The 22,435-nt window shown below is 48.8% G+C and overlaps 1 protein-coding gene across 1 annotated transcript; it reads right to left on the bottom strand.

Moving 5' to 3' along the window:
• Nucleotides 1–21,511, bottom strand: HHATL (hedgehog acyltransferase like). Its single transcript, XM_063171809.1, has 12 exons — nt 21,263–21,511; nt 19,482–19,632; nt 18,796–18,863; nt 17,858–17,971; nt 16,582–16,776; nt 14,822–15,031; nt 10,208–10,379; nt 8,719–8,863; nt 8,344–8,379; nt 6,562–6,763; nt 3,093–3,234; nt 1–1,111 (listed from the first exon to the last, which is right to left on the bottom strand). The coding sequence occupies exons 2-12, from the start codon at nt 19,585–19,587 to the stop codon at nt 987–989; spliced, it is 1,515 nt and encodes a 504-aa protein (XP_063027879.1). The 5' UTR covers nt 19,588–19,632; nt 21,263–21,511; the 3' UTR covers nt 1–986.
• Between the last annotated feature and the right edge of the window lie 924 nt (nt 21,512–22,435).

Below are 22,435 nucleotides of genomic sequence, written 5' to 3'. Positions count from 1 at the left end.
TGCCAGAGTTATCCAACATTTATTGGCTACATAAATAAGAGACATTTACCAGGGACTCCACAAAATGCTTTGGCAGAGCTGAAAGCTGGCAAGAACCCATCCTGCTTCCCCCAGGGGGATGCACCAAGGTCTCAGCCCCACTGCAGAGGGTGTGGGTCCTGCCCCCAGACAGACAGAACTCAGACATAAGGCCACTGAGAGTTACTCTAAAGTGCAAGAGAGCTATTTCTGTGTCACAAACCCACCTTTTCCCCAAGGCACTGTGTTTCACACGCTCCCAAAGTCTGATTCTCCAAGGAGGCTCCCATGGGCTTTCCCTCCACCACCCAGCCCCACTCCCTGACCTTCACCTGGGGTTTTTCTCCTTGGATTGTGCTCAGCTGTGTGCTCACTGGGCTGTGCACACCAAAGGCAGCTGAGGAAAGGGATGGAGGTGAGCAAGGGGTGGCTGCAGCACCTTCTGTCCCTCAGCCATGGGCAGGAATGTGAGCTTAGACCTTCGTCCATAGCATGTAAAAAAACGGAGGTGGGGTTTGGCTTGAGTCCCAGGACACGTGTCACAGCAGGGTAGTGACAGGTCCAGCAGTGCAGGCCCTAAAACCTCCAGCCATGGGGCCTGGAGAGTCTCCTCTGGGAGACAAGGGCTGAGGGGGAGCCCAGTGCTGGTGCACCAAGGGAAGCAGGGGGTGAAATCTCTGAGCCTGCACACTTCAGAGGGTCAGGAAAACAACAGGGATGGCTCTGGCATGGAAAAACATCCTGGGAGCTGCCTCAGCATCCTGCCACGCCTGGGGAGACTGTGAAACACCCGCTGTGCCTGATGGAAAACCTTCCCTGCAGCAAGGGGGTGACCTGTGCCTTCCAGGTGACGTCTACGTGGATGAGCTACAGCAGTCCGATTGTCAGGAGGGCTTGGAGAGCCCTGAACGGGGCCTGGCCTGGCAGCAGTGGCTGGAAGGGAGGTGAAGCTCCAGGACAAGGCTCCCCTACTCCAGCTTGGCCTTGTCCCCCTTCTCCTCCTCCTGGATGGCCAGGATGCGCTCGCGCTCCTTGATCAGCTGCACGCCGCAGTAGGTGATGAACCAGATGGACAAGGTGCTCTCAGGGAAACCTAGGGCAGGGAGGGAGACCTGGTCATGCAGCTGTGCTGGCCTAACCAGGCCAGTTCTTCACCCCAGCACAGCTGCCTCTCAGGTGGGCTTGGGAGGTCCCACAAGATCATGGTGGCCAGTGACATGTTTTGTCATCGATCCAGCCCTGCGGCTTCAGCAAGAGGGAAATGCTCAGGGTTGGATTTGAGGTGAAGCTGAACCCACCAAGGCACGGTGGACTGCAGTGGGGACATGCTGGAGGGGTTTTGAGCCCCTCTTACCTCCCAAAATCCTTCTCCTCCCCAAGTTCAGAAGTCATGGTTGACTTTCTGCCCACTGAACCTGCCCATGCCCATTGTTGCTCAGCTCTGTGACCTTCTGGAAGCTTTGGGCCCCACTGATGCTGAGACCAACCCCAGCCTTGTCCTGCCTCATTTTCTCTGCTCCAGCAGACACCCTGCCTCATCCCAAAGGTGACAGGTACAAATCCTCATGCTGCAGTCTGTACATGTCTAATCAGTGCATTGAGGCACTGCTTTGAAGTCTCCTTGTCTTGCACTTCATGGGGACACAGTGTCTGCCCAGGAAAATACATATTTTTGTCACCTACGTCAGTGACAGAGCCCTCCCTCCTCTTCAGAAGGGTCTGACGGTGTTTGCAATCACAAATCTGGTCTCCACAGCAGAGGGGTGGGTCCAGGGTTTGCTCCTGCTAAAACAGGAGCTGTGCAATGAATAATGCAGCCAGCAAAAGCCAGCAAGCTCAGCGGGCAGGCACTCCTGGCACAGCGAGTGTGACATTATCCATCCCCATCCCAGAGAGGGCTCCTCAGGGCTATTTATACCCTGGGCAGCTCAAGAAGGCTTCAGAACAGTGCCACAATCCACCGATTAGAAATGTACTGCTCCAGATTGTAAGGCAAGATGTATTCTGTTACCATCTGTATGGCAGTTGTCTTTTGTCAAGGGGGCATTTTTCCTTATCTCTCTCTGAGTGACCACACCCACTCCTCCCTCTGGGAGGACATCTGCAGATAACAGGTATTGAATGTCACTGCATTAGATAAGAAATGATAAGAACTACAGCATTCCATTGGGAGATGTGAGCCCAGAGGGAGGAGCCAAGCATTCCTACCCAGATATAATCCAGAGGCTTTGAGACACCAGCACGGCTTCTCCACTGGATTCCCCAGAGGAACAGCAGCTGCCTCTCCTTCCACTGGATCTTCAGAGGAAGAATCCATCCTTCTCTACAGGATCCCTGCTCCAGCAGAACCACCCCTGACACTGCAGGAGGGCTGAGCCACAATTCCAATGGGACTGCCACCAACACCCTGACCCACAGGGTGTCAGGTTGGGTTCTGACTCTGTCAGTGTTGTTCTGGTGTACTGCATTGGTTATTTTATCCTTTTATTGTCTTCTCCATTAAAGAACTGTTATTTCCTGCTCCCATATTTTTGCCTGAGCCCCTTAATTTAAAATTTATAGCAATTGGGAGGGGTGGGGAGGGTTTACATTCTCCATTTCAGGGGAGGCTCCTGCCCTCCTTAGCAGACTCCTGTCTTTCCAAACCAAGACATGTACAGCAGGATGAGGATTTGTACCTGTCACCTTTGGGATGATGCAGAATATCTGCTGGAGCAGAGGAAATGAGGCAGGAGGGGTCAATCCCTGTCTCCAGCAAGGGGATATTTCATAGGCAGGGACTCAGCCCTGCTTGGTGAGGTGAACGTGACCTCTGCAGTGCTTCACGGAGGCTGAACCAGGCTCAGGCTGTGCCAGGAGCTGTACAAGCACACCTGGCAGGCAGCTGGCACCCCAGAACACACAGGGGGCTAAGAAACCACTTTTTGCAGAAGAATTAAGGACATTTGGAGCAGCCACATCACAAAACAGTGGTCAGTGCACTTTGGACCCCGAAGGATCCAAGATCCCAGTGCTCAGCTCCCACAGCAGCTCAGACAGGGGTGTCTCAGTGGGGAAGGCTGGCAGCACCTTACCCATCACGAGCAGTCTCTTGGTCACCAGCAGAGCAAACTCCAGGCTGTTGAGGGCCAGGATGTTGTAGAGGACGATGGCCCAGAAGTTCACAGCCCCAAAAGCTGCCCTGATCCGCCGAGACATGGCCCCTGACAGCTTGGCCTGTGCGGGAGAGAGGAGCAGAGGGAAAAGGTCTTTAAGGAGAAGGGGGTGACTGGGACAACCCCAGCTGGGATCCCAGAGAGGAGGCAAAAATCAGAGCAGCTTTCAGTGCCTCTGGAATGAAGAAATGAAAGGACAAGGAAAGGACAAAAGTGCTCTGCTGATTTAGGGACCCTGGACTGGGTCCCATGGGCAAGGGCAAGATGTTAGACACAGTTTCAGGGTAATTGTAGAATCACAGACACATGGAAGGGTTTGGGTTGGAAGGAATCTTAAAGATCATCCATTCCACCTCCTGTCATGGCAGGGACACCTTCCATTGTCCCAGGGTGATCCAAGCCTTGTCCAACCTGGCCTTGGACACTGCCAGGGATCCAGGAACAGCCACAGGTTCTCTGGGCACCCTGTACCAGGGCCTGCCCACCCTCCCAGGGAAGAATTCCTTCCCAATATCCCATCTAACCCTTCCTTCTGTCAGTTTAAATCCATTTCTCCTTGTCCTGTCCCTCCACATCCTTGTCACAAGTCCTTCTCCAGCTCTCTCAGATTCTCTTTAAAATGAAATGGTTGAGTCCTGCTTTCTCCACCTCTTGCCACTCCTCAAGGCAGAAGAATCTGTTGTATCCCAGGATTATTATTAGCCCTACATGCAAATCACTCCTGGCTCCCGTTAAAAATAGTTTCCTAGGAATTAAAGAGAGAAAAAAAAAAAGCTCAAAAGCCAATGACAGCAGCAGAGTGGAATTGTCAGTGGCACATAATCTCCAGGATCAGCTGCTGTGAGTGGAGCAGGGATGGAGTTTAGAGCAGCCTTCAAAGACGCCCCAGGCTACTTAGGGCTGGGAATTGTGGTGCTGCAGGGAAGGGGATTTCACTGCCTCCAGAGCCTTAATCTGATTAGGAGTTCAACCAGAAGAGCGAACAGGAGGATTCTCTCTGCGGGTTGTATTCAAAGCAGATCTTTAACTAATTTAGGGCCTCCAGGATTTAAATTGGGAAAAAAGAAACTTATGATAATTTATTTGGAAGGAATTTGAGATGGGATTTTTGAATTGGGGTTTATATTTTTATATTTCATTATTATTATTATTAAATATTCATAATTTGTTTTTATATGTAGTTAATATTTTATATATTTATTTCTATTATATTTTTATATATTAAAAATATACAATTTATATAATAAATCCCATCTCAAATTCCTTCCAAAAATATATTCCTTCCATTCTATTTTAATGGATGGAATATATTTTTTGGAAGGAATTTGAGATGGAATTTTTGAATTGTGGTTTATTTTTTCTATGTGGTTTATATTTTATATTTTTTATATCATATTTTTTATTTCTTATTTTTTATTTTGATGATTTTTAAATAAACATTTTTATTTTTTATATTTCTGAGGTTTATCTATTTCATATTTATATTTATTTTTATAGGTAGGAAGGGTGAATTCCACTATAACAACTATATTGTTATAGTATGGTTTAGAAGACTTTAAGATTTTTAGATATAAGATTGTTTAAGGAGATATTGATTAATAAAATATTTTTAACAGGAATATTTACGTTTTTATTTAATTTTTAGATATTTTGTTGTATGGATTTGCAATATAGTGGGTTTTAGTTAATTGATATATATAATGATATATAAATTATATTATATTATATTATATTATATTATATTATATTATATTATATTATATTATATTATATTATATTATATTATATTATATTATATTATATTATATTATATTATATTATATTATATTATATTATATTATATGATGGTATATTAATTTATAGTATTGTATTTTAATTTTTGTTTATTTATGCAGTTATTTTAATATTTTATATTTTAAATTTTAAAACTTTAAATTTTTAAAATTTAGTTTAACTTGGTTTTGTTTTAAATTATAAATTTATATTTTTAGTTTTAGTATTTAGGGTTGGAAGGTTTTTTTAAGGTTTTACATTAAATCTTGAGTTTATTCTAAGCTTTAGTTTACAGGTTTAAAGATCTGAGAGTTTCTTGTATTTAGGATTCTAATAGGAAGACAATTGGTTTCAGGGTGTAAGTTTTCAAGGTTTTTTTCCAGTGTGTCCCTGAGACGCCTTGGTCCCAAACAAAGGGCACAAATTATTAAAAGTACTATTAAAATATTATTAAATTATTATTATTTAAAATAATTTGTTTTAACATCCAAACACTTGATTTCAAAAGAAATGAGATCAAAACCACTGAGAACGCCAAGATGCTCTGTGGAACAAGAAGAACAAATTAATCCCATAAGGAAATACATAAACATTTCCCTCTAGGATCTGGATATTCCCCACAGCATATCCCCCATATGCACAGAGCTATTCCCCAGGACAGATATTGACAGATATCTCATATTTTTTGTCCATCTGTGGCACTTTGATGCCTCACTGGAGATGCATTCCTGCTTCTCTTGGACCTCGGTTTTCCCTCTGGAATTTCCACCCCAATCTGAATTCCCTGTGAGGCAGCACATGGGCAGGAGTTTGTTTGCTCTGGGTGGGTGACAAAGTGCATGGAATGAGGGGACACAGAGCACCAGGACTGAGCTTCCCTTGCACAGCTCAGTGGCTGATCCCAAGGATTGTCCAGGGATGTCACCATCCCTGGAAATGCTAAAAAACCCCCATGGATACAGCACTAAAGGATGTGGTTTAGTGGTGGACATAGTGGTGTGTGATGGATATATTTTATGAAAAATCCTTTTGCCAGGATCTTTTCTCCTGAGAAGCTGAGAGGCCTCAGGAACAAAATGTAAACATTGATTATCTGCTGCTGTGGAATGCAACAGGTACATCTGTGATTGGTCTCATGTGGTTGTTTTTAATTAATGGCCAATCACAGGTCCAGCCGTGTTGGGACTCTGGTCAGTCACAAAATTTTATCACCATTCCTTTCCTTGCTAGCTTTCTAATGAAATCCTTTCTTCTATTCTTTTAGTATAATTTTCATCTATCATTCTCTTTTAATATAATATGTATCACAAAGTAATAAATCAGCCTTCTGAAACATGGAGTCAAGATTCCCATCTCTTCCCTCATCCTGGGACCCCTGCAAACACCACCACAGTGGTGGTCCAGCTGGACTTGCTGGTGTTTTCCAGCCTTAACAATTCCATGATTTTGAAGGCCACAGGAAAGACCTCCAGGCAGGAGCCCCGTGGCATCCTCAGGGATTCTGCTCTTCTTCCTCACCCAAAAACCCGACCCCTCCAACCCAGTGTGAGCTCCCTCCAGGCACAGACATTTCCCAGCGCCAGAGCTGGTCCCATCCCCATCCCCATGCCCTCACCTCCAGCTTGGCAAAGGGCCCCAGCTGGAAGAACTTCTGCACCCAGAGCTCGAAGTTGAGGCCGAAGCAGTTGACGAGGGACCAGATGTAAACGACGTGGCAGGGCCCCAGCCAGAGCGTGGTGATGGCAAAGGTGGTGATGCTGGCCACCAGCTCCTTCAGGATGTTGTCGTGGTTCTCTCCAATGTGGTCATACACGTACCTAAAAGCCAGGGAAGGTGGTTGATGTTTTTTCTATAAATTATATAACATAAATTTCTATATTATACCCTATAAAATTATATAATGATATCTAAATTATAAATTATATATGTTAAAATATTATATATTATAATGATTTATTAATTTATAGTATTGTATTTTAATTTTCGTTTATTTTTGTAGTTATTTTATTTTTTATATATAAATGATATATAATTTATATATATAAATTATAAATTATATATAATGATAAAATATTCTATATATGATTATATATTAATTTATAGTATTGTATTTTAATTTTTTGTTTATTTTTTGTAGTTATTTTACTTTTTAGTATATAAATTACATTTAATTTTTATATAAATTATAAATTATATATAATGATAAAATAAAATATATTTTATGAAAATATACGGACATATTTTATGAAAAATCCTTTTGCTAGGATTTTTCTCTCCTGAGAAGCCGAGATGCCTCAGAAATTAAATGTAAACAATGATTATCTGCTGCTGTGGAATGCAACAGTTGCATCTGGGATTGGTCTCATGTGGTTATTTCTAATTAATGGCCAATCACATTCCAGCTGTCTCGGACTCTCTGGTCACTCACAAGATTTTATTATCATTCCTTTTCCTTTTGCTTGCTAGCCTTCTGATGAAATCCTTTTCTTCTATTCTTTAGTTTTAATGTATTATTTAGTTTTAATATATAATTTAATTTATGGCCAATCACAGTCTAGCTGTGTTGGGACTCTGGTCAGTCACAAAATTTTATTATCATTCCATTCTATTCCTTCCAAGCCTTCTGATGAAATAACTTTCTTCTATTCTTTAGTATAGTTTTAATAGATAATTTTCTTTTAATGTAATATGTATAATAAAATAATATTAGATTCTCATCTCTTCCCTCGTCCTGGGACCCCTGCAAACACCACCACAGGTTGGTGCTCCCTGTAGTCCAGGAGATGCCTCTGGATTTTCTTTTCCCAAGCTCCTCACAGAGAGGTCAGCCCAGAAAATCCCAGTAAAACAGGAGGGATGTTATGGCAATAAATTGATTTTTGCTGTGCCTCAACCGCTAGGGACTTGTGTTCCTAACAACCTATAAATGCTCAAGGAGAAAATATCCACCTTTCCCCCTCTGGCAGGTAAAACTTGGGGTCTCTCAAACGTGCTGGTGCTCAGGATTTTATCACAAAGCAGCCACCACCCCTCTCAGCAGAGGTTTGCTGGTGTGAACTCATGGATGAAGGGAGCTGAAGGGCTGAGGAAGATGCAGATGGAGCTACAGCACTCAGTTCCCCTTTCCTCCTGGAGAAATGTAAAGTTGGCTCTTCCTCCTCTGGGGGAACCCTAAACCCACCAGTCTTAAAGGGATTTTGGGACAGCACATTTCATTCCCAGCTTTGGAGGAAGGGGCTGTTCTTTGTGCAATTAATTCAATGGGTTTGGGGCTAAACAGAGCAAAATAGTGGAATTCATCCAGAAGAGAGGACACCCCAGCTATGGGATGAACAGCATGTGATGCTTCATTGCTCTGGGATGGAAGGGAAGACCCTGAACCAGAGCAGACACTTACTTGCACAGCCAGTCATTAATCCCTCTGTCAAAATGCCTAAAAATAAGATGATAAGAACATGTTAAAACACACAATGACAATAAAAACCTGTTGAAACATATAAAACACCCAATGCCATGGCAAGGCACATCTTGGACCTTGCTCACAGAAATCCTCCAGGCTCCTTCCTTGGACAGGTCCTACTAGAGACGTGGTTGAACTTTTCTCCTTATCCATTTCTCCCCACCTAGGAATATTTCCCTGGGTTCTGGCCAGGTCCAGGCTATGGTTTCAGGTGGTCTCCAGCTCCCAGACCAGCTGCCCAGGACAGCCCAGGTGTCCTCCCCTCCACACATGTCCTGTCCAGCTCCATCGCTCTTCCTTCAGGGTACTCACGTTTCAGCAAAGATGTAGAGCATGGTGATGCATTTTGGGGGCTGGGGTGGGTCCAGGTGGTCCAGTCTGGCAATGGTGTTGATGACCCCAAACATGACAGCAGCCTTCACCCAGTCATACACCAGATTGGAGTAGGCCAGGCCAGCTGGAGCAAAAATGGGAGTCAAACAGGGAAAAAAGAACACGGAACGCATCAGGATTTCTGCAGAGGAAATATTTTAAAACTATTTTTTAAAGAGGCTTGAATCAAAGGGGAATTTCTTCTTGGGGTTTGAGGGAGCAAACTGCTGGACTTAGTAGTCCAAGAAATTCTGTTTATACAGTCATTTATTCCATCATTGTGCCTTCCCTCTGAGGCTTGTTAAGCCATGATGAACTCATCACAGCTCTCAGGTCTGCCCTCTGAGGTTTTATTGGCACCTCCATCAAAGTTTCCCCCACCCCAGCTCCACCTGGCCATGGTTATCATGCTATAGCAGAGCCAGGGTCAGAACCTCTGACTTAGAGAGGTGTCTGACACTGGGAAGCAAACCCTGCAGGGACAGCTCCTAAAGATTTCAAATACCTCTGCAAAGAGCTGCTAAAATGCCCCTGTCTTGGTGGGATCCAGCTCCCAGATAACGGGAAAATCTGACCACTCCCACCATGGTCAGGACAGTCAGAAGAGCTCAGCTCCCTCTGGAGTAACACGGGATCCATCCAGCCAGGGCTCTTGGGACACCTAAATCCATGTTAGTGCCACTCCAGTTGCATTAGCATTTTATCCGGGCCTCGAGCTGCCACTCTGGAGAGACAGGAGGCTCCTCCAGCCCCTGCTTGGCCTCTGCTGTGTGGTGGTGTCTGAAATGCTGCCATCACACATGGATTTGATCATCTGGAGCCCTCCCTCCAGCTGCCAGTGCTGCTCCCATCTCTTATCTTGAGAATTTGCCTTCTGGAGGTCTCTAGCCCAGCCATGCTTGGAGAACACCCACCTTTAGGTAGAGATTGTGTTGCCCTGGACATTGAACATGTGAGTGTTGAGTAGACTCTTTTGGGACAATCCATAACCTCTCTGGGCACCTCTCCCAGTGTTTGACCACTCTGTGGACAATTTTCCTTACATCCAATCAGGCCTTGCATTGCTGCATGTGGTTTGCATTGTCCTGCTGATTTTTTAGAGGTGCTGAGCTCCCTCCCAGTCCAAAAGTAACAAAAATAACTTGGTGCTCATCTTCCTAAACACCAAACTAAAGAATTTACACTGTGAAAAGTTCAGACCAGCACCATGTGCTTTCCAGAGCCACTCAACCTCCAACCCAACCTCCAGGGCTGCCCAACCCAGCTCTGTGCGTGGCCAGAGTGAGGATGAGGGTTTTTTTACTCAAACCTGTCCAACACAGGCATTCATTCCCAAAGCCTCTCAAGGGGGGTGGATGGAGATCCGGATCCCTCCCCACTGCCTTGGAGCTGAGCACAGGGGTGAAGGTGCCCAAGCACAGCCACTCACCCAAGGACCAGTCTGAGAGGCGGTTCACAAACTTCAGGTCAGAAGGGAGGGTGAGGATGTAGAAGAAGTGGAAGAAGATGTCCACAGCCACGATGGCCCCCACATGGAGGAGGGCATTGACACGGATGCTCTTCATCTCGTCGTCCTTGCGCCTCAGCTCGCGGGTGCTCACCTGCAGGGAGGGACAAACAGGGGCAGTGTCGCAGACATCTTTTATGAAAAATCCTTTCCTTAGGATTTTTTCTCCTGAGGAGCTGAGAGGCCTCAGGAACAAAATGTAAACATTGATTATCTGCTGCTGTGGAATGCAACAGGTGGAACTTTGATTAGCTCATGTTGGATGTTTCTAATTAATGGCCAATCACAGTCAGTCGGCTTGGACAGAGAGTCCAAGCCACAAACCTTTGATATCATTCCTTCTTATTCTATTCTTAGCTAGCCTTGTGATGAAATCCTTTCTTCTATTCTTTTAGTATAGTTTTAATATAATATATATAATAAAATAATAAATCAGCCTTCTGAAACATGGAGTCAGATCCTCATCTCTTCCCTCATCCTCAGATTTTAGTCACAGGGCAGGGCTGAGCCCAGGGAGAGGATGGGCGCTGTTCCTTCATCCACAAGGATGGTCAAGGTCCAAACAGGGATTGATTCATCATTCCCCTTTAGAGATCTGTCCTAGGGTGACGTTATGATGCTTGTATCCACCTCTGCGTGTTCTGTTTATGCTGATAGCATGTTCTGTGCCTTCAAGACTGGCTCTGAAGAGTGAAAGTCTTGTTTTGGTTTTGCTATCAGCCACTCCCCCAAGGCTGGTGGGACACACAGATGGGGCAGTACATGGTGCTGCTTTTGCTTTTTGCTTCTGCTCATTAGCTAGTTTAGCTAAACAGTCCAAATTCCTTCCTGGACTGTTTTTCCTTTCCTTTCTTTGGACCAACTCGAGCCTGCTCTGGACTGGGCCCTGGGAACAACGAGAGTTTGCACCTTGTGGCCTACCCGGGGCCTGCTCCGGGCAGCAGCTGCCCCAGTGCCGGAGGGATTGAGAACAGAGTGACCACCCCCAGAGAGACTTTCTGAATTTGTCATTCTTTTTCAGAGCAGTGTCACCCAGTATTGTTCATTCTGAGTGCTGGGGTGCTGTGCCTGTTAAATAAACAGGTTCTTTCCACTTCTCTCTGAGGAATCCTTCCCAAACTGTTGGGGAGAGGGGCCCTGTGGGTTTGCTTGCTGGAGGGGCCCCCTTTGGAGGTTTTCTCCCAAATTTTCCCTATACCAGGACAAGATCACACTGTGGACTACATTGCCCAAATTTGCACTACAGAATTCCCAAGGGCTGGCTGAGGTGAGCACATGCACAAGGAGCAGGACACGTCCCACCCACAGCAGGGCTGAGGACAGCAGGGATGTTCCTGCTGCATCACCCTGCTGCTCCCAGGGGTTTTCCAGCAGAGCAGGTGTGTGGTCAAAGGCCTGGCTGTCCTCAGGGACTCCAGGTGGGCTCAAATCCACTCTGATCAGGGAGCTCCCAGGGTTTTGTGCTCTTTCTGCAGCAGTGCGCTCAGGAAATCAACTTTGCTTAAGGACAGCCCCTTCCAAAAGGCACTAAGAGGGAGCAAATGCTTGCACCCATCACATCTCCAGGATGGAGTCCAGGGTTGGAATCCCAGCCTGACAGCTCTGCCAGGGCCTGGTGTATTTTTCTCCAGGGTCATTTGGGAGGAGGAGGAGGAGAACTGATGATGGCTGAGGTTTCTGCTGGAGATTCCTGCTGTAAATGAGAGGGAGACTTGCTCGAGGGGCTGTTCTGAATTGGTGGGGATTTCATTTTTGCTGTTTCCTGCACAAACAGGGCCTGGGGATTGCCTCCAGGAGCTGTCACATCCCTGCTCATTGTCACATAACCCGCACCAGAGTGAGCTCTCAGGATTACACGGGGCAGAGCCATGTCCTTGCTTCCCCACATCGCCATAAAATCGCTGCTGTATTGAAAATCCTCTTATGTTTATTACTTCCCCTTTATTCCCTGCAAGAGGTGGGAGCTCTCCCTGCATAATCCACAGGCTGCTGCACCAGCCCTGTTGTCAAATCCAGATGATTCCTGAGAATTAAAGCCTTGGCCAGATTTTTTTCCATGCCTTTTAAGTACCAGGTTCTTTGAGGATACAAAGAGGCCGCTGGACCCTGAGCTGAGGAAGGAAAGGGTCTGGCATGGAGATGTGTGGGTGGGCACAGAGCCCATGGAATCTCAGGATGGTTTAGGCTGGAAAAATCCATTAAGATCACTGAGCCCAACCATTAACCCAGCACTAAACCCTGTCCCCAAGCGCCACATCTACACATCTCTGAAACACCTCCAGGGATGGTGACTCTACCACTGCCTTGGAGAGCCTGTTCCAATGCTGAACAACCATTTCCTTGACAAAATTATTCCTATTATCCTGTTTAAACCTTCCCTGGTGCAACTTGAGGTTGTTTGCTCTTGTCCTCACATCTGTGAGGGGCGCCAGCACTTGGTGACCACCTTCTTGGGGTCAGGGCTGTGTCACCAACACTCCCAACCCTAGACATCCAAATCGAGACCCAAATCAAGGGATTTGTTCCCTTGATCTCAGCAAGAAAGATGCTTCTCCACCCAAATTTGGCTGGCCAAGCCCTGGTACAGATGAGTTCCCATCTCACATAGGAATGCAGGAGCTCCATCAGGATGCAAAGGGACAGATCCAATCTCTAACAGGGCCATACATCCCACCCTGGTTCCACCTGCCTCCTGCCCTAATTGCTCTTGGACAATTAAGAATTCACCTCCAGCAGTGCAGGGGGATGTAGCCAGGAGATGGCAGTGGTGGCCAGGCCAAGCCAGGACCCCAGCCAGGGCAGGGGGAGAGGGTTTGGGGACTTTAATCCTTGTGCCTTTGGGGTTTGAAGCAGCAGAGAGGGGAATTGCTCATTAAGTGCCTTTAGACAGCCTGGTTTGGGGTTGTGCAAAGGAGCAGTGAATAAAACTCCCCCTGGATGGAGCTCTGCAGGAGCAGTGGGAGTTCAGGTGTTGGAGACATGAGGAGTTCCCTGTCCCCATTTGTAGGTACCTGGCTGCATCTCTGATGGAGACACCAGAGCTGAACTTAGGATCTTCAGGGTCCAATGCTCCAAAAATAATTTTTAATATGTCCAATAAGATCCGAGGGCTCTTTTTCCTTTTAAGAGGCATCATGAAGTTGTAAATTGCACAGGGGAAGAGCAGGCAAGGAGCAGGAAATCCTTTCCTTAGGATTTTTTCTCCTGAGAAGCTGAGAGGCCTCAGGAACAAAATGTGAACATTGATTATCTGCTGCTGTGGAATGCAACAGGTGAAGCTTTGATTGGCCCAGGATGGATGTTTGTAATTAATGGCCAATCACAGCCCAGCTGGCTCAGACACAGAGCCCAAGCCACAAACCTTTGTTATCATTCTTTGCTATTCTGTTCTTAGCTTAGTCAGCCTTCTGATTAAATCCTTTCTTCTATCCTTTTGTATAGTTTTATTGCAATATATATCATAAAATAATAAATCAGCCTTCTGGAACATGGAGTCAGATCCTCATCTCTTCCCTCATCCTGAGACCCCTGTGAACACGGTCACACAAACCCTTTCTTAGGCAACCAAAACAGCTCCACATGTGAGAGAAGGTGCTGGGCTGGTGAGTCTTCAGTCTTCTCCTCACCCTGAGGCTCTGAGCTCTCCCCTGCCCTGGGCTGGTTTTTCTTCTGAATCCACAAATGTTTTTCCAAAACGTTCTTATATCCAGGCATCAGTCTGGGTCCAAAAACTCAGCGTGGCTGTTCTGCAAAAGCAGCCGGGGGTGGTGGTGGGAATCCTCCACACACCAGTGCTGACCAAACTCCTCCCTTTGCCAGCATCACCAGCTTGCTCTGGTGGCCAGGGCTGATCCTTGGTGCAGGAGAAGGTTGAGGTGGGAAGAGTGAGGGGCGACACAGCATTGCTGGTTTCCTTGATCTTGGACTGCGGAACAGCTCCAGAGGTCCCAGCCCAGGCTTCTGCTGGTGTTTTCCAGTTCTGTTTGGAGTCTGCTCATCCAAAAGCTCCCTTGGTTGTGTGGAACAGGCAAAGACTTGGGGCACCAGGGTATTAATGGAGCCCCTGATTGCTGGAGCTCAGCCTTCCACCCAATCTTGTTTATTTCCTGAGAAATAACTTGATCTACAGATATACAAACCATCTCTGAGTGAAGCAGCTGGATAGAAATGGGAGACAGAAATGTCCTTGCTGTCACAGCATGCAGAGGTCCCATGTGTGGCCCTCACCATGAAGGGGCAGGGGTGACAACACAAGGAAACTGAGGCATGGAGCAATGCAGATGCCCAGGGAGCAAGGACATCACAGCAAGACCTTCCATTGTGAATTGGCCAAAAAAAAACCCCCCAAAAAAAGTTTGAAAATCCATCAGTTTATGCCCTTCCCCACAGAAATACACACTCACAGAGGGACCACAAGAAGTTCTACAATCATTTGCACCCTCACTGTGGCAAAAGTTGGGTTTTTGCAGACACCGACCCCGAGCAAGTAAATCCTGGGGAGAGATCCTGCTCCAGCCTGGCCTCAGGCTCACTCACCTGGGCATGGAACTGGTCGAAGGTCATGACAGGCCCGAAGAAGAAGAAGGGGAGGTAGAAGTTGTACTTGAGGAGGTCGAAGATGGAGTAGATGCCCTCCTCCTTCTGGGAGCTCTCGAGGGCGAAGCTCATGCAGCGCATGATGGTGAAGGTGCAGCCTCCGTAGAAAAGCACGTCTTGGAGATCAAAAGCTCCCGTCACAAACCCGCTCTGGGCAGGAAACAGAGATTAACAAAAGCAGAGATTAACACCAGGAACGTGGCGTCCCTTCTGTGCTGCCTCGCTGTGTGGGAGACACCAGTCCTGGGGTGTTGCTGTGATATTTTATGGAAAATCCTTTTGCTAGGATTTTTCTCCTGAGAAGCTGAGAAGCCTCAGAGGAAAAGAAAAGCAATGATTATCTGCTGCTTGGAATGCAACTGGTGCATCTTTGATTGGCCCATGTTGCTTGTTTCTAATTAATGGCCAATCACAGCCCAGCTGGCTCAGACTCTCTGAGAGTCACGAGCTTTTGTTATCATTCCTTTCTTTTCAAGCCTTCTGATGAAATCCTTTCTTCTGTTATTTCAGTAGAGTTTTAATCTATCATTTTCTTTTAATATAATATATGTAAAAAAATAATAAATCAGCCTTCTGACACATGGAGTCAAGGTTCTCATCTCTTCCCTCATCCTGGGACCCCTGTGAACACCCTCACACTGGGGCAGCAGAGAATTGTGTGGGTTGGGGGGACATTAAAGCCCATCCAGTGCCACCCCTGCCATGGCAGGGACATCTTCCACTATCCCAGGCTGCTCCCAGCCCCATCCAACCTGGCCTTGGGCACTTCCAGGGATTCAGGAACAGCCACAGCTTCTCTGGGCACCTCTGCCAGGGCCCCTTTTCCACCCTCACAGTGAGGAATTTTTTCCTGACATCTCCTCCAACCCTGACCTCTGCCAGCTTAGTTTTCAGTTCAAGGAAAACCTCTAATTATGCTCTGACACCAATTGTCTCTGAAGTTAATGAGCTGGAAAGAGAAAACTGGGGCTCGATTTCCCAGCTGGCTCCTGCAGCTCAGGGCAGTCAGGAAGTGGCAGATCCTCTTGGCCACGTCACCAAGCAGCTGCTGGTCACACAGCTTTGGTTTGGGTGGCAATGTCACCCTGTCACAGGTGTGCCCACAGAGTAAAGCAGAGCCAACTGCTCTGGGATTGTTAGAGAAGGAGGGAACACACCTTTGGAGGCAGGGAGAGACAGCACTGTCCTGCCAAGGGATTGAATATTTTGGTAAAATCCTTCCTGGGCTTCTCTCCACACACCAGTGAGATAAAATCTTAGCCAGGCTGTGACCTAAGAGATGGGCATCACTGAATCCATCTCAGCTCTGTGTTACAGATGGGGAAACTGAGGCACAGGGCAGCAGCAGGCTGACAAATGGATCCAAGGTGGATCCATTGAGGAGATCCTTTTAATAAATCTCTGCTTTATTCTTCAGCCCTGTCTAGCCTCTGTTCTAGGTCAGCCTTCACAAGAAGGACTCAGATCTCCTTTGTTCTGGACCAGCATGAAGCCACCAAAACATGACAAACGCTGTGGGATTACTCCCAAGCTCACACCTCAACAGCCCCTTCCCTCCAAAATGCTGTGAGAGCTCTGGTGCAGCCAGGAGAAATGGCCACGAGGGTGTGGAGCTGCTCCAGGAGTCCTTCTGGAGGATAACCCCGAGGAGATGGACACCAGTGGGCTGGGAATGGGACAGACACACGGACAGGACCCACCTGCCACGAGCCAAAGGGCTCCACCTTGAAGGAGGCGAGGCAGCAGAGCCCGGCCACGTAGCAGAGCCACTTCTGCTTGGCCAGGGCCACCGAGTAGAGGAGCAGGCAGTGGGACAGGATGATCATCAGGTAGAGCAGCCCCATGCTGGCCAGCACGGCCAGGAGCCCGTAGATCATGTACATCACAGCGCGGTGCTGGGGAGAGAGCGGTGGGGTCGGTGTGGGGAGAGCCCAGAACACCCCAAACCCCCTCCTGTCAGAGCCCTGAGCCCAGAACACCCCAAAACCCCTTCTCTCAGAGCCCTGAGCCCAGAACACCCCAAAACCCCTCCTGTCAGAGCCCTGAGCATCCCCAAAACCCCTCCTGTCAGAGCCCTGAGCCCAGAACACCCCAAACCCCCTCCTGTCAGAGCCCTGAGCCCAGAACACCCCAAAACCCCTTCTCTCAGAGCCCTGAGCCCAGAACACCCCAAAATCCCTCCTGTCAGAGCCCTGAGCATCCCCAAAACCCCTTCTGTCAGAGCCCTGAGCATCCCCAAACCCCTTCTGTCGCAGCCCAGAGCATTCCAAAACCCCTTCTATCAGAGTCCCAAGCCCAGAGCATTCCCAAACCCCTTCTGTCAGAACCCAGGACACCCCTCTGGCTGCCCTGGAGGACTCCAGACCCTGACAAAGAGCTCAGAGCCCTTGGCACAGAGTCACAAACACCTGTGCCTTTGATTTTAGCCCATGGAAACAATCACCACCTTTGTGTGAGGAGTTACAAGCCAAAAGGGTTTGAGTAGAATGATAGTGAGTTTGTCACAGGGTGAAAAAGTAGAATTTTGGGGATTTAGAATGGGGGTTCAAGAGGCAAGATGGAGGAATCTGGGTGTGTCCTATCCTTCTTCTTGGCCTCCATCTTCTGCTGTGATGGTGACACTTCTGGATTGGTTTAGAGTAGAGACAGACTGTCTAACATAGGTGATAGGTATTGGAAAATTATCGTAAATAAAGTACAGATAGATCTTGGTATAAAAAGTTAACACAACCCCAGGGGTGGTCAGTGTGCCACAACCCGACCTGCTGGACAGATCTCAGCAGGTCAGAGAAGGAATGTGTAAGATAAGAGAAAATAAACAACCTTAAAAGCCAAAGCCAAAGAATTTTGACTTCTTTGGTTGCGAAGCTAGAAAAAAGGACTCTTCAATACCTTGGGAGCCATTTCAGCAACACTAAACCCAAGGCCCTCCCACAGATCCCAGGCCACCTGTGGTGCTCCCAAATCCCTGCTCACCTGTGGCACGGTCATGGAGCAGATCTTGCCGAAGAGGACGTGTCCCGAGAGGGCGAAGATGATGATGTTCCTGAACGAGGTGAACCACATCACCCACTCAAAATCAGCCACATCCTGCAGGAGCAGCACCAGGCACTTTACTGCCCCCAGCTCCACAACTTTTAGAGCTTTTCCTTCCCATTTTCCACCCAAGGGCTCCCGAGCACTTTAGCTCAGATATAAAAACCCAGGAGGGATGTGCAGAGGTCACTCATCCCAGCACACACAAAATGGAGTATTCACAGCCCCACAATGATACCTCAGGTTTTAGCTTTTATATTTTCAGATTCTGTGCTTTAGTGTGGAGTTCTGAGCTTCATATCAGGGGATGGTGAGCTCATATCAGGGAGACGTGAGTTCTCTATTAGGGCATGGTGAGCTCTGTGCACAGAGCAGGGAGACAAAACAATTCCTGCTCCAGCTGGGCACCAAGGACAAATGACCCAAATCTCAGCCCCAGAGCACAAACACCGTGGGCTGGAGAGAGAAAAACAAGCAGGGTGGGACTGCCTGGGCTAAAGCTGGAATGGGACAATGAACTGCAAGGTGCAAATGGAGCAGAACTGATCCCAGGGAGAGACCCCGGGAGCGCTCGTGCATTTTGGGGCCATTTTGGTTCATCTTGGGTGCAGCCCTGGCTGGGCTCTGGTGCTGCCCAAGGTGCATCCATGGAGGCCTTTGAATAAATCCCTGCTTTATTCTTTAGCTCTGTCCTGCCTCTGTTCTAGGGCAGCCTGCACAAAGCTTCAGCAGTACTGGTATTTTCCCCACTACTTTAGGAAGAAAAATACAAGTCAGGTGAACCTCACAGAAATTCGTCAGTAGCAGAAAACCCAGCTGTGTTTCTCCACTGCCCAAGCTGTCTGGAGCTAGAAAAGCCCAATCCCTTCCTCACTCACCATTTTCCTGCCAAAGTAGTGCCAGCCTGGCTTTATGCCATCCCGAAAGGCTTTTCTGTTCATGCTGTCTGCAAAAGAACCAAAGTTACAGGGAGACAAACAGCTCTGGAAAATGGGATCTGGGTTCAAGCCAAGCCCAGAACCTTCATCGTTGTGATAATGAGCCACCAGGGCTCAACACCCCACCCCAAAATTGCCTGATTCCACAGACAACTAAAAGAGTCAGTGACAGAAGGTTTCTGCAGGAATTTTCAGCAAAGCCTTTTTCTCATTGCACATTCCCTGGCTGATCCCGTTAAGTTTTCAGGTTTGCGGGCTTCCTAACAAAAAAAACCAAACAAACACAAAAAATGCAAAAAAAGAAACCCAAACCTACCAAACCAACAAAAAACCCAAACCAAAACAAACAAAAAACTCCAAAACCAACCAAACAACAAAGGGAATCAGCCTTGTGTAGGCAGGGTGGTGGTGGCTGCTTGGTGCGGCACTACCTGAAGACCTGTGACAGTGGAAATAGGGACAAAGAGACAACCAGGCAAAAATCCCTTTAAGAAGGATTTCCAAGCTGTTTTCTGCAGCAGTTAAAGCCGGGGATCTGCTGGTGCTATCAACAGCTGTAAAAGCAGGAGCCTGCCCCTCCCAGGGGATGACACCCTTTGTGCCCCTCCCGGGGGATGCAGCGTTACCTCTGGACGCCTCGAAGATGCCGCTGCCGCTGTAGAGCACGGCACAGGTCACCACGAGGGCATAGAAGCCCAGCTCGTAGCTGGGGAGCGTCGCCTTAACCCCCATGGTGGGAGGTGACAGCCCCGGCCGGCACCAGGGAGGGATCCACACCTGGGCAAGGCAGAGAGCAGAGGGAGGAAAACCGGGGAGAAACGAAGAAAACTGTCCCTCAAATACCCCAAATTCCTGCTGCTCCTCCCCACCCCTGAAGGCTGAAGGGATGAAGAAAAGGGTCACACCCAGGGCACAACTCAGGTGCAAAGAGGTTCCTGCAGACCCCACCCAGGAGCCGGGATTTGGGGCCGGGTGTTCCTGTTCCTCCCATTATCCCTGGGATGTTCAGAGCTGCCCCAGGATGGGCTTCCTCCACCTCTAATTCCTGCTTGGATCCCTGGAGGGGATCCAGGACACGGAGACACCACTGATGGAGGGGACCTGATGAGTTTCTCCATCTCCTGCTCACCTCGCCCAACCTCCGGGTCTCCCAAATCCCCGCGATCCCAAATTTCCCCTGCCAGGAGCCTTTAGGAGCCCGCAGACACGGCTGAGCCCGCTGCGGCATCAGCAGCAATTAGCCCAAGGGCTAATTACTCCTCCGAGGTTAATTAACCTCGGCGCGACGTGCCTTGCCTCCCCGGCTGAGTGTCCGGCAGCTGCCAAACAGGAGCGGGGGGATGCGGGGGACAAGGGACAGGGAGAGGGGACAGGGACACCCCCGGTGCTGGCACCCCCCTGCCACCATCCCTGAGAGCGCTCAAGGGATTAAGGCGCAAACGGCGCCCGATCACCCTCTGTCTGCTCTGGCATCCGCTTTGCAAAAGCTTCTGGGGTTATTAAAATCATATTAAAATGAAAATAATGTTAATATTGAAATAATATTAAAATTAAAATAATGCTAAAATTAAAATAATATTAAAGTTATCGTTTTCATTTTAAGCGTTTATTTTATGTTCGGTCGCCGGGGTTTTTAAGCGGGGTTGGGGGAGGTCCTTGGCAGCGATGCGGGGTGACCCCATCTCCCCCCGGCGTGCACCAAACGCGTTTCCCGGGGGGAATTTCGGGTTCATCCTGGGCGGAATTTCGGGATCATCCCGGGGATAATTTCGGGATCATCCCGGGCGGAATTTGGAATTTATCCCGGGGAAAATTCGGGTTCATCCCGGGCGGAATTTGGGGTTCCTCCGGGCGGTTTTTCGGGATCATCCCGGGCGGAATTTGGGGTTCATACGGGGGGAATTTCGGGGCTGTCCCCGCTGTCGCTCCCTCCCTCCCTCCCGGTGCGGGGCCGCTGCGGGCGGGCGCTGCCCCCGCTCTGCGGTGCCCCTGCGGCGGGAGGGCGCGCACGCCCGTGCCTGGAAAAAGCTTTTTCCCCCCTCCTTTCCACGCTTTCAAAGCTTCTTTTTATTTATTTATTTATTTATTTCCCTCTTTAGCGAGGGAGCGGGCGGCAGGCGGTGACCAACCCCGGGGGCTGGCGGGGACCCCTCGGATGATTTTAACTCTGATCGCTCCGAGCTGCCCAGGGAGGCTCGGGGGGGTCCCAGCAGGGCAGCACCATCCTCATCATCTTCATCATCCTCATCATCTTCATCATACTCATCATCTTCATCATCCTCATCATCCTCATCCCCGCTCCCTCCCGGCCCCCGGGGACACGGAGGGGTGACAGCAAGTGTCACCTCTGTCATGTCACCACCCGCATCGCGTCCCCCCCAGCCCCGCACCGCTCCCCGCTACTGACCTTGAGCCCCGGGGCCGCGGGGGGAGGCGGGCGAGGGTCGGGGATCCAGCGTCCGGCGGCGCGGAGGGGACAGGGGACACACGGGGGACACACGGGGGACAAGCACCGCGGGTCTGGGGGCGGCCGCTTTGCCCTAGAGCATCCCCGAGCCCGGCTCGGGGAGGGGGGCACGGGTGGTTTTGGGCTGCCGTCCCCCCCAGCGTGCCCCCGGAGGAAGTTTGGCTGGGAGTGGAGCGGAGCGGAGCGCAGCGGGCGGGAGGTATTTTTATTTTAGAGCAGCGCTGCAGAGGGGGGTGGCTCGGGAGCTGTCTGTCACGGCAGCTGCTCAGAGGACCCGGTCTGGCTGCCAAACTCACCCCGAGCCGGGGGAGCCGGGCTGGGAGAGCCCTGGGAACCACAGCACCAGGCGGGGACCGGCTCCCTCCCGGGATCCCCACTTTTAGGAGAGGTTTTCCCCATCACCTTGTTCCAAAGGAAGGTATCATTGCGTGGGGATGGGGAAACTGAGGCACGGAGCCAAAATAAAGTGTGGTTCCTGCTCAGCTTGGGCAGGGTTTAAATCTAAGAGAGGCTCAGAGGCTGCAGCATCTCCTGCTGCCGGGTAAGGAGAGTCAGGACAAGAGGAAACAGCCTCAAGATGTGCCAGAGGAGATTTAAGTTGGATATTACTGAAAATCTCCTCACTGAAAGTGCTGTCAGGCACTGGAACAGTGCAGGTGGAATCACCATCCCTGAAGTGTTCCAAAAATCCCGTAGATGTGGCACTTTGGGGACATGGTTTAGCACTTGGATTCAATGGTCTCAGAGCTCTTTTCCAGCCTTAATGATCCTGGGATCTCTACAAAACACCTGTGGGAAGTTCCAGGAGGGGACAGGAAGGGGCAGGGCTGGGTTGTGGTCTCTGTTATCTCAGGGTAGGCAAACACAGCTCAGCCTCAGGGCCAGGCCTGTGCCCACATCTGTCACCAAGCCCTGTGACATCTGGGCACAGCTCACCCTGGGGCTCCCTGAGCATCCCTGGGCTGCCTGAGGGGTCAGCACGGAGAAACAAGGCAGACATTCTATAAAAATGTTATATTTTAATGATTTTATATTGTATAAATTTGGATTTTATAAATCACTCTGTGGCTGGTTTGTTCTGGGAGGGAGGATCTGCAGCCCTGGGATCAGCCC

The sequence above is a fragment of the Melospiza melodia genome, chromosome 1 (assembly GCF_035770615.1).
Source record: "Melospiza melodia melodia isolate bMelMel2 chromosome 1, bMelMel2.pri, whole genome shotgun sequence".
NCBI classification, from domain to species: Eukaryota; Metazoa; Chordata; class Aves; order Passeriformes; family Passerellidae; genus Melospiza; species Melospiza melodia.
Note: the sequence above shows the minus strand (reverse complement) of the source record. Positions and strands in the feature narration are given on the sequence as shown.

Coding starts and splice junctions, on each gene's coding strand:
- HHATL (XM_063171809.1), bottom strand. CDS start 19,587: ATGGGGGTTAAGGCGACGCTCCCCAGCTACGAGCTGGGCTTCTATGCC. Junction 18,864..19,481: donor CATCTTCGAGGCGTCCAGAG/GTAACGCTGCAT, acceptor GTTCTTTTGCAG/ACAGCATGAACAGAAAAGCC. Junction 8,864..10,207: donor CCTCTCAGACTGGTCCTTGG/GTGAGTGGCTGT, acceptor TTTTTGCTCCAG/CTGGCCTGGCCTACTCCAAT.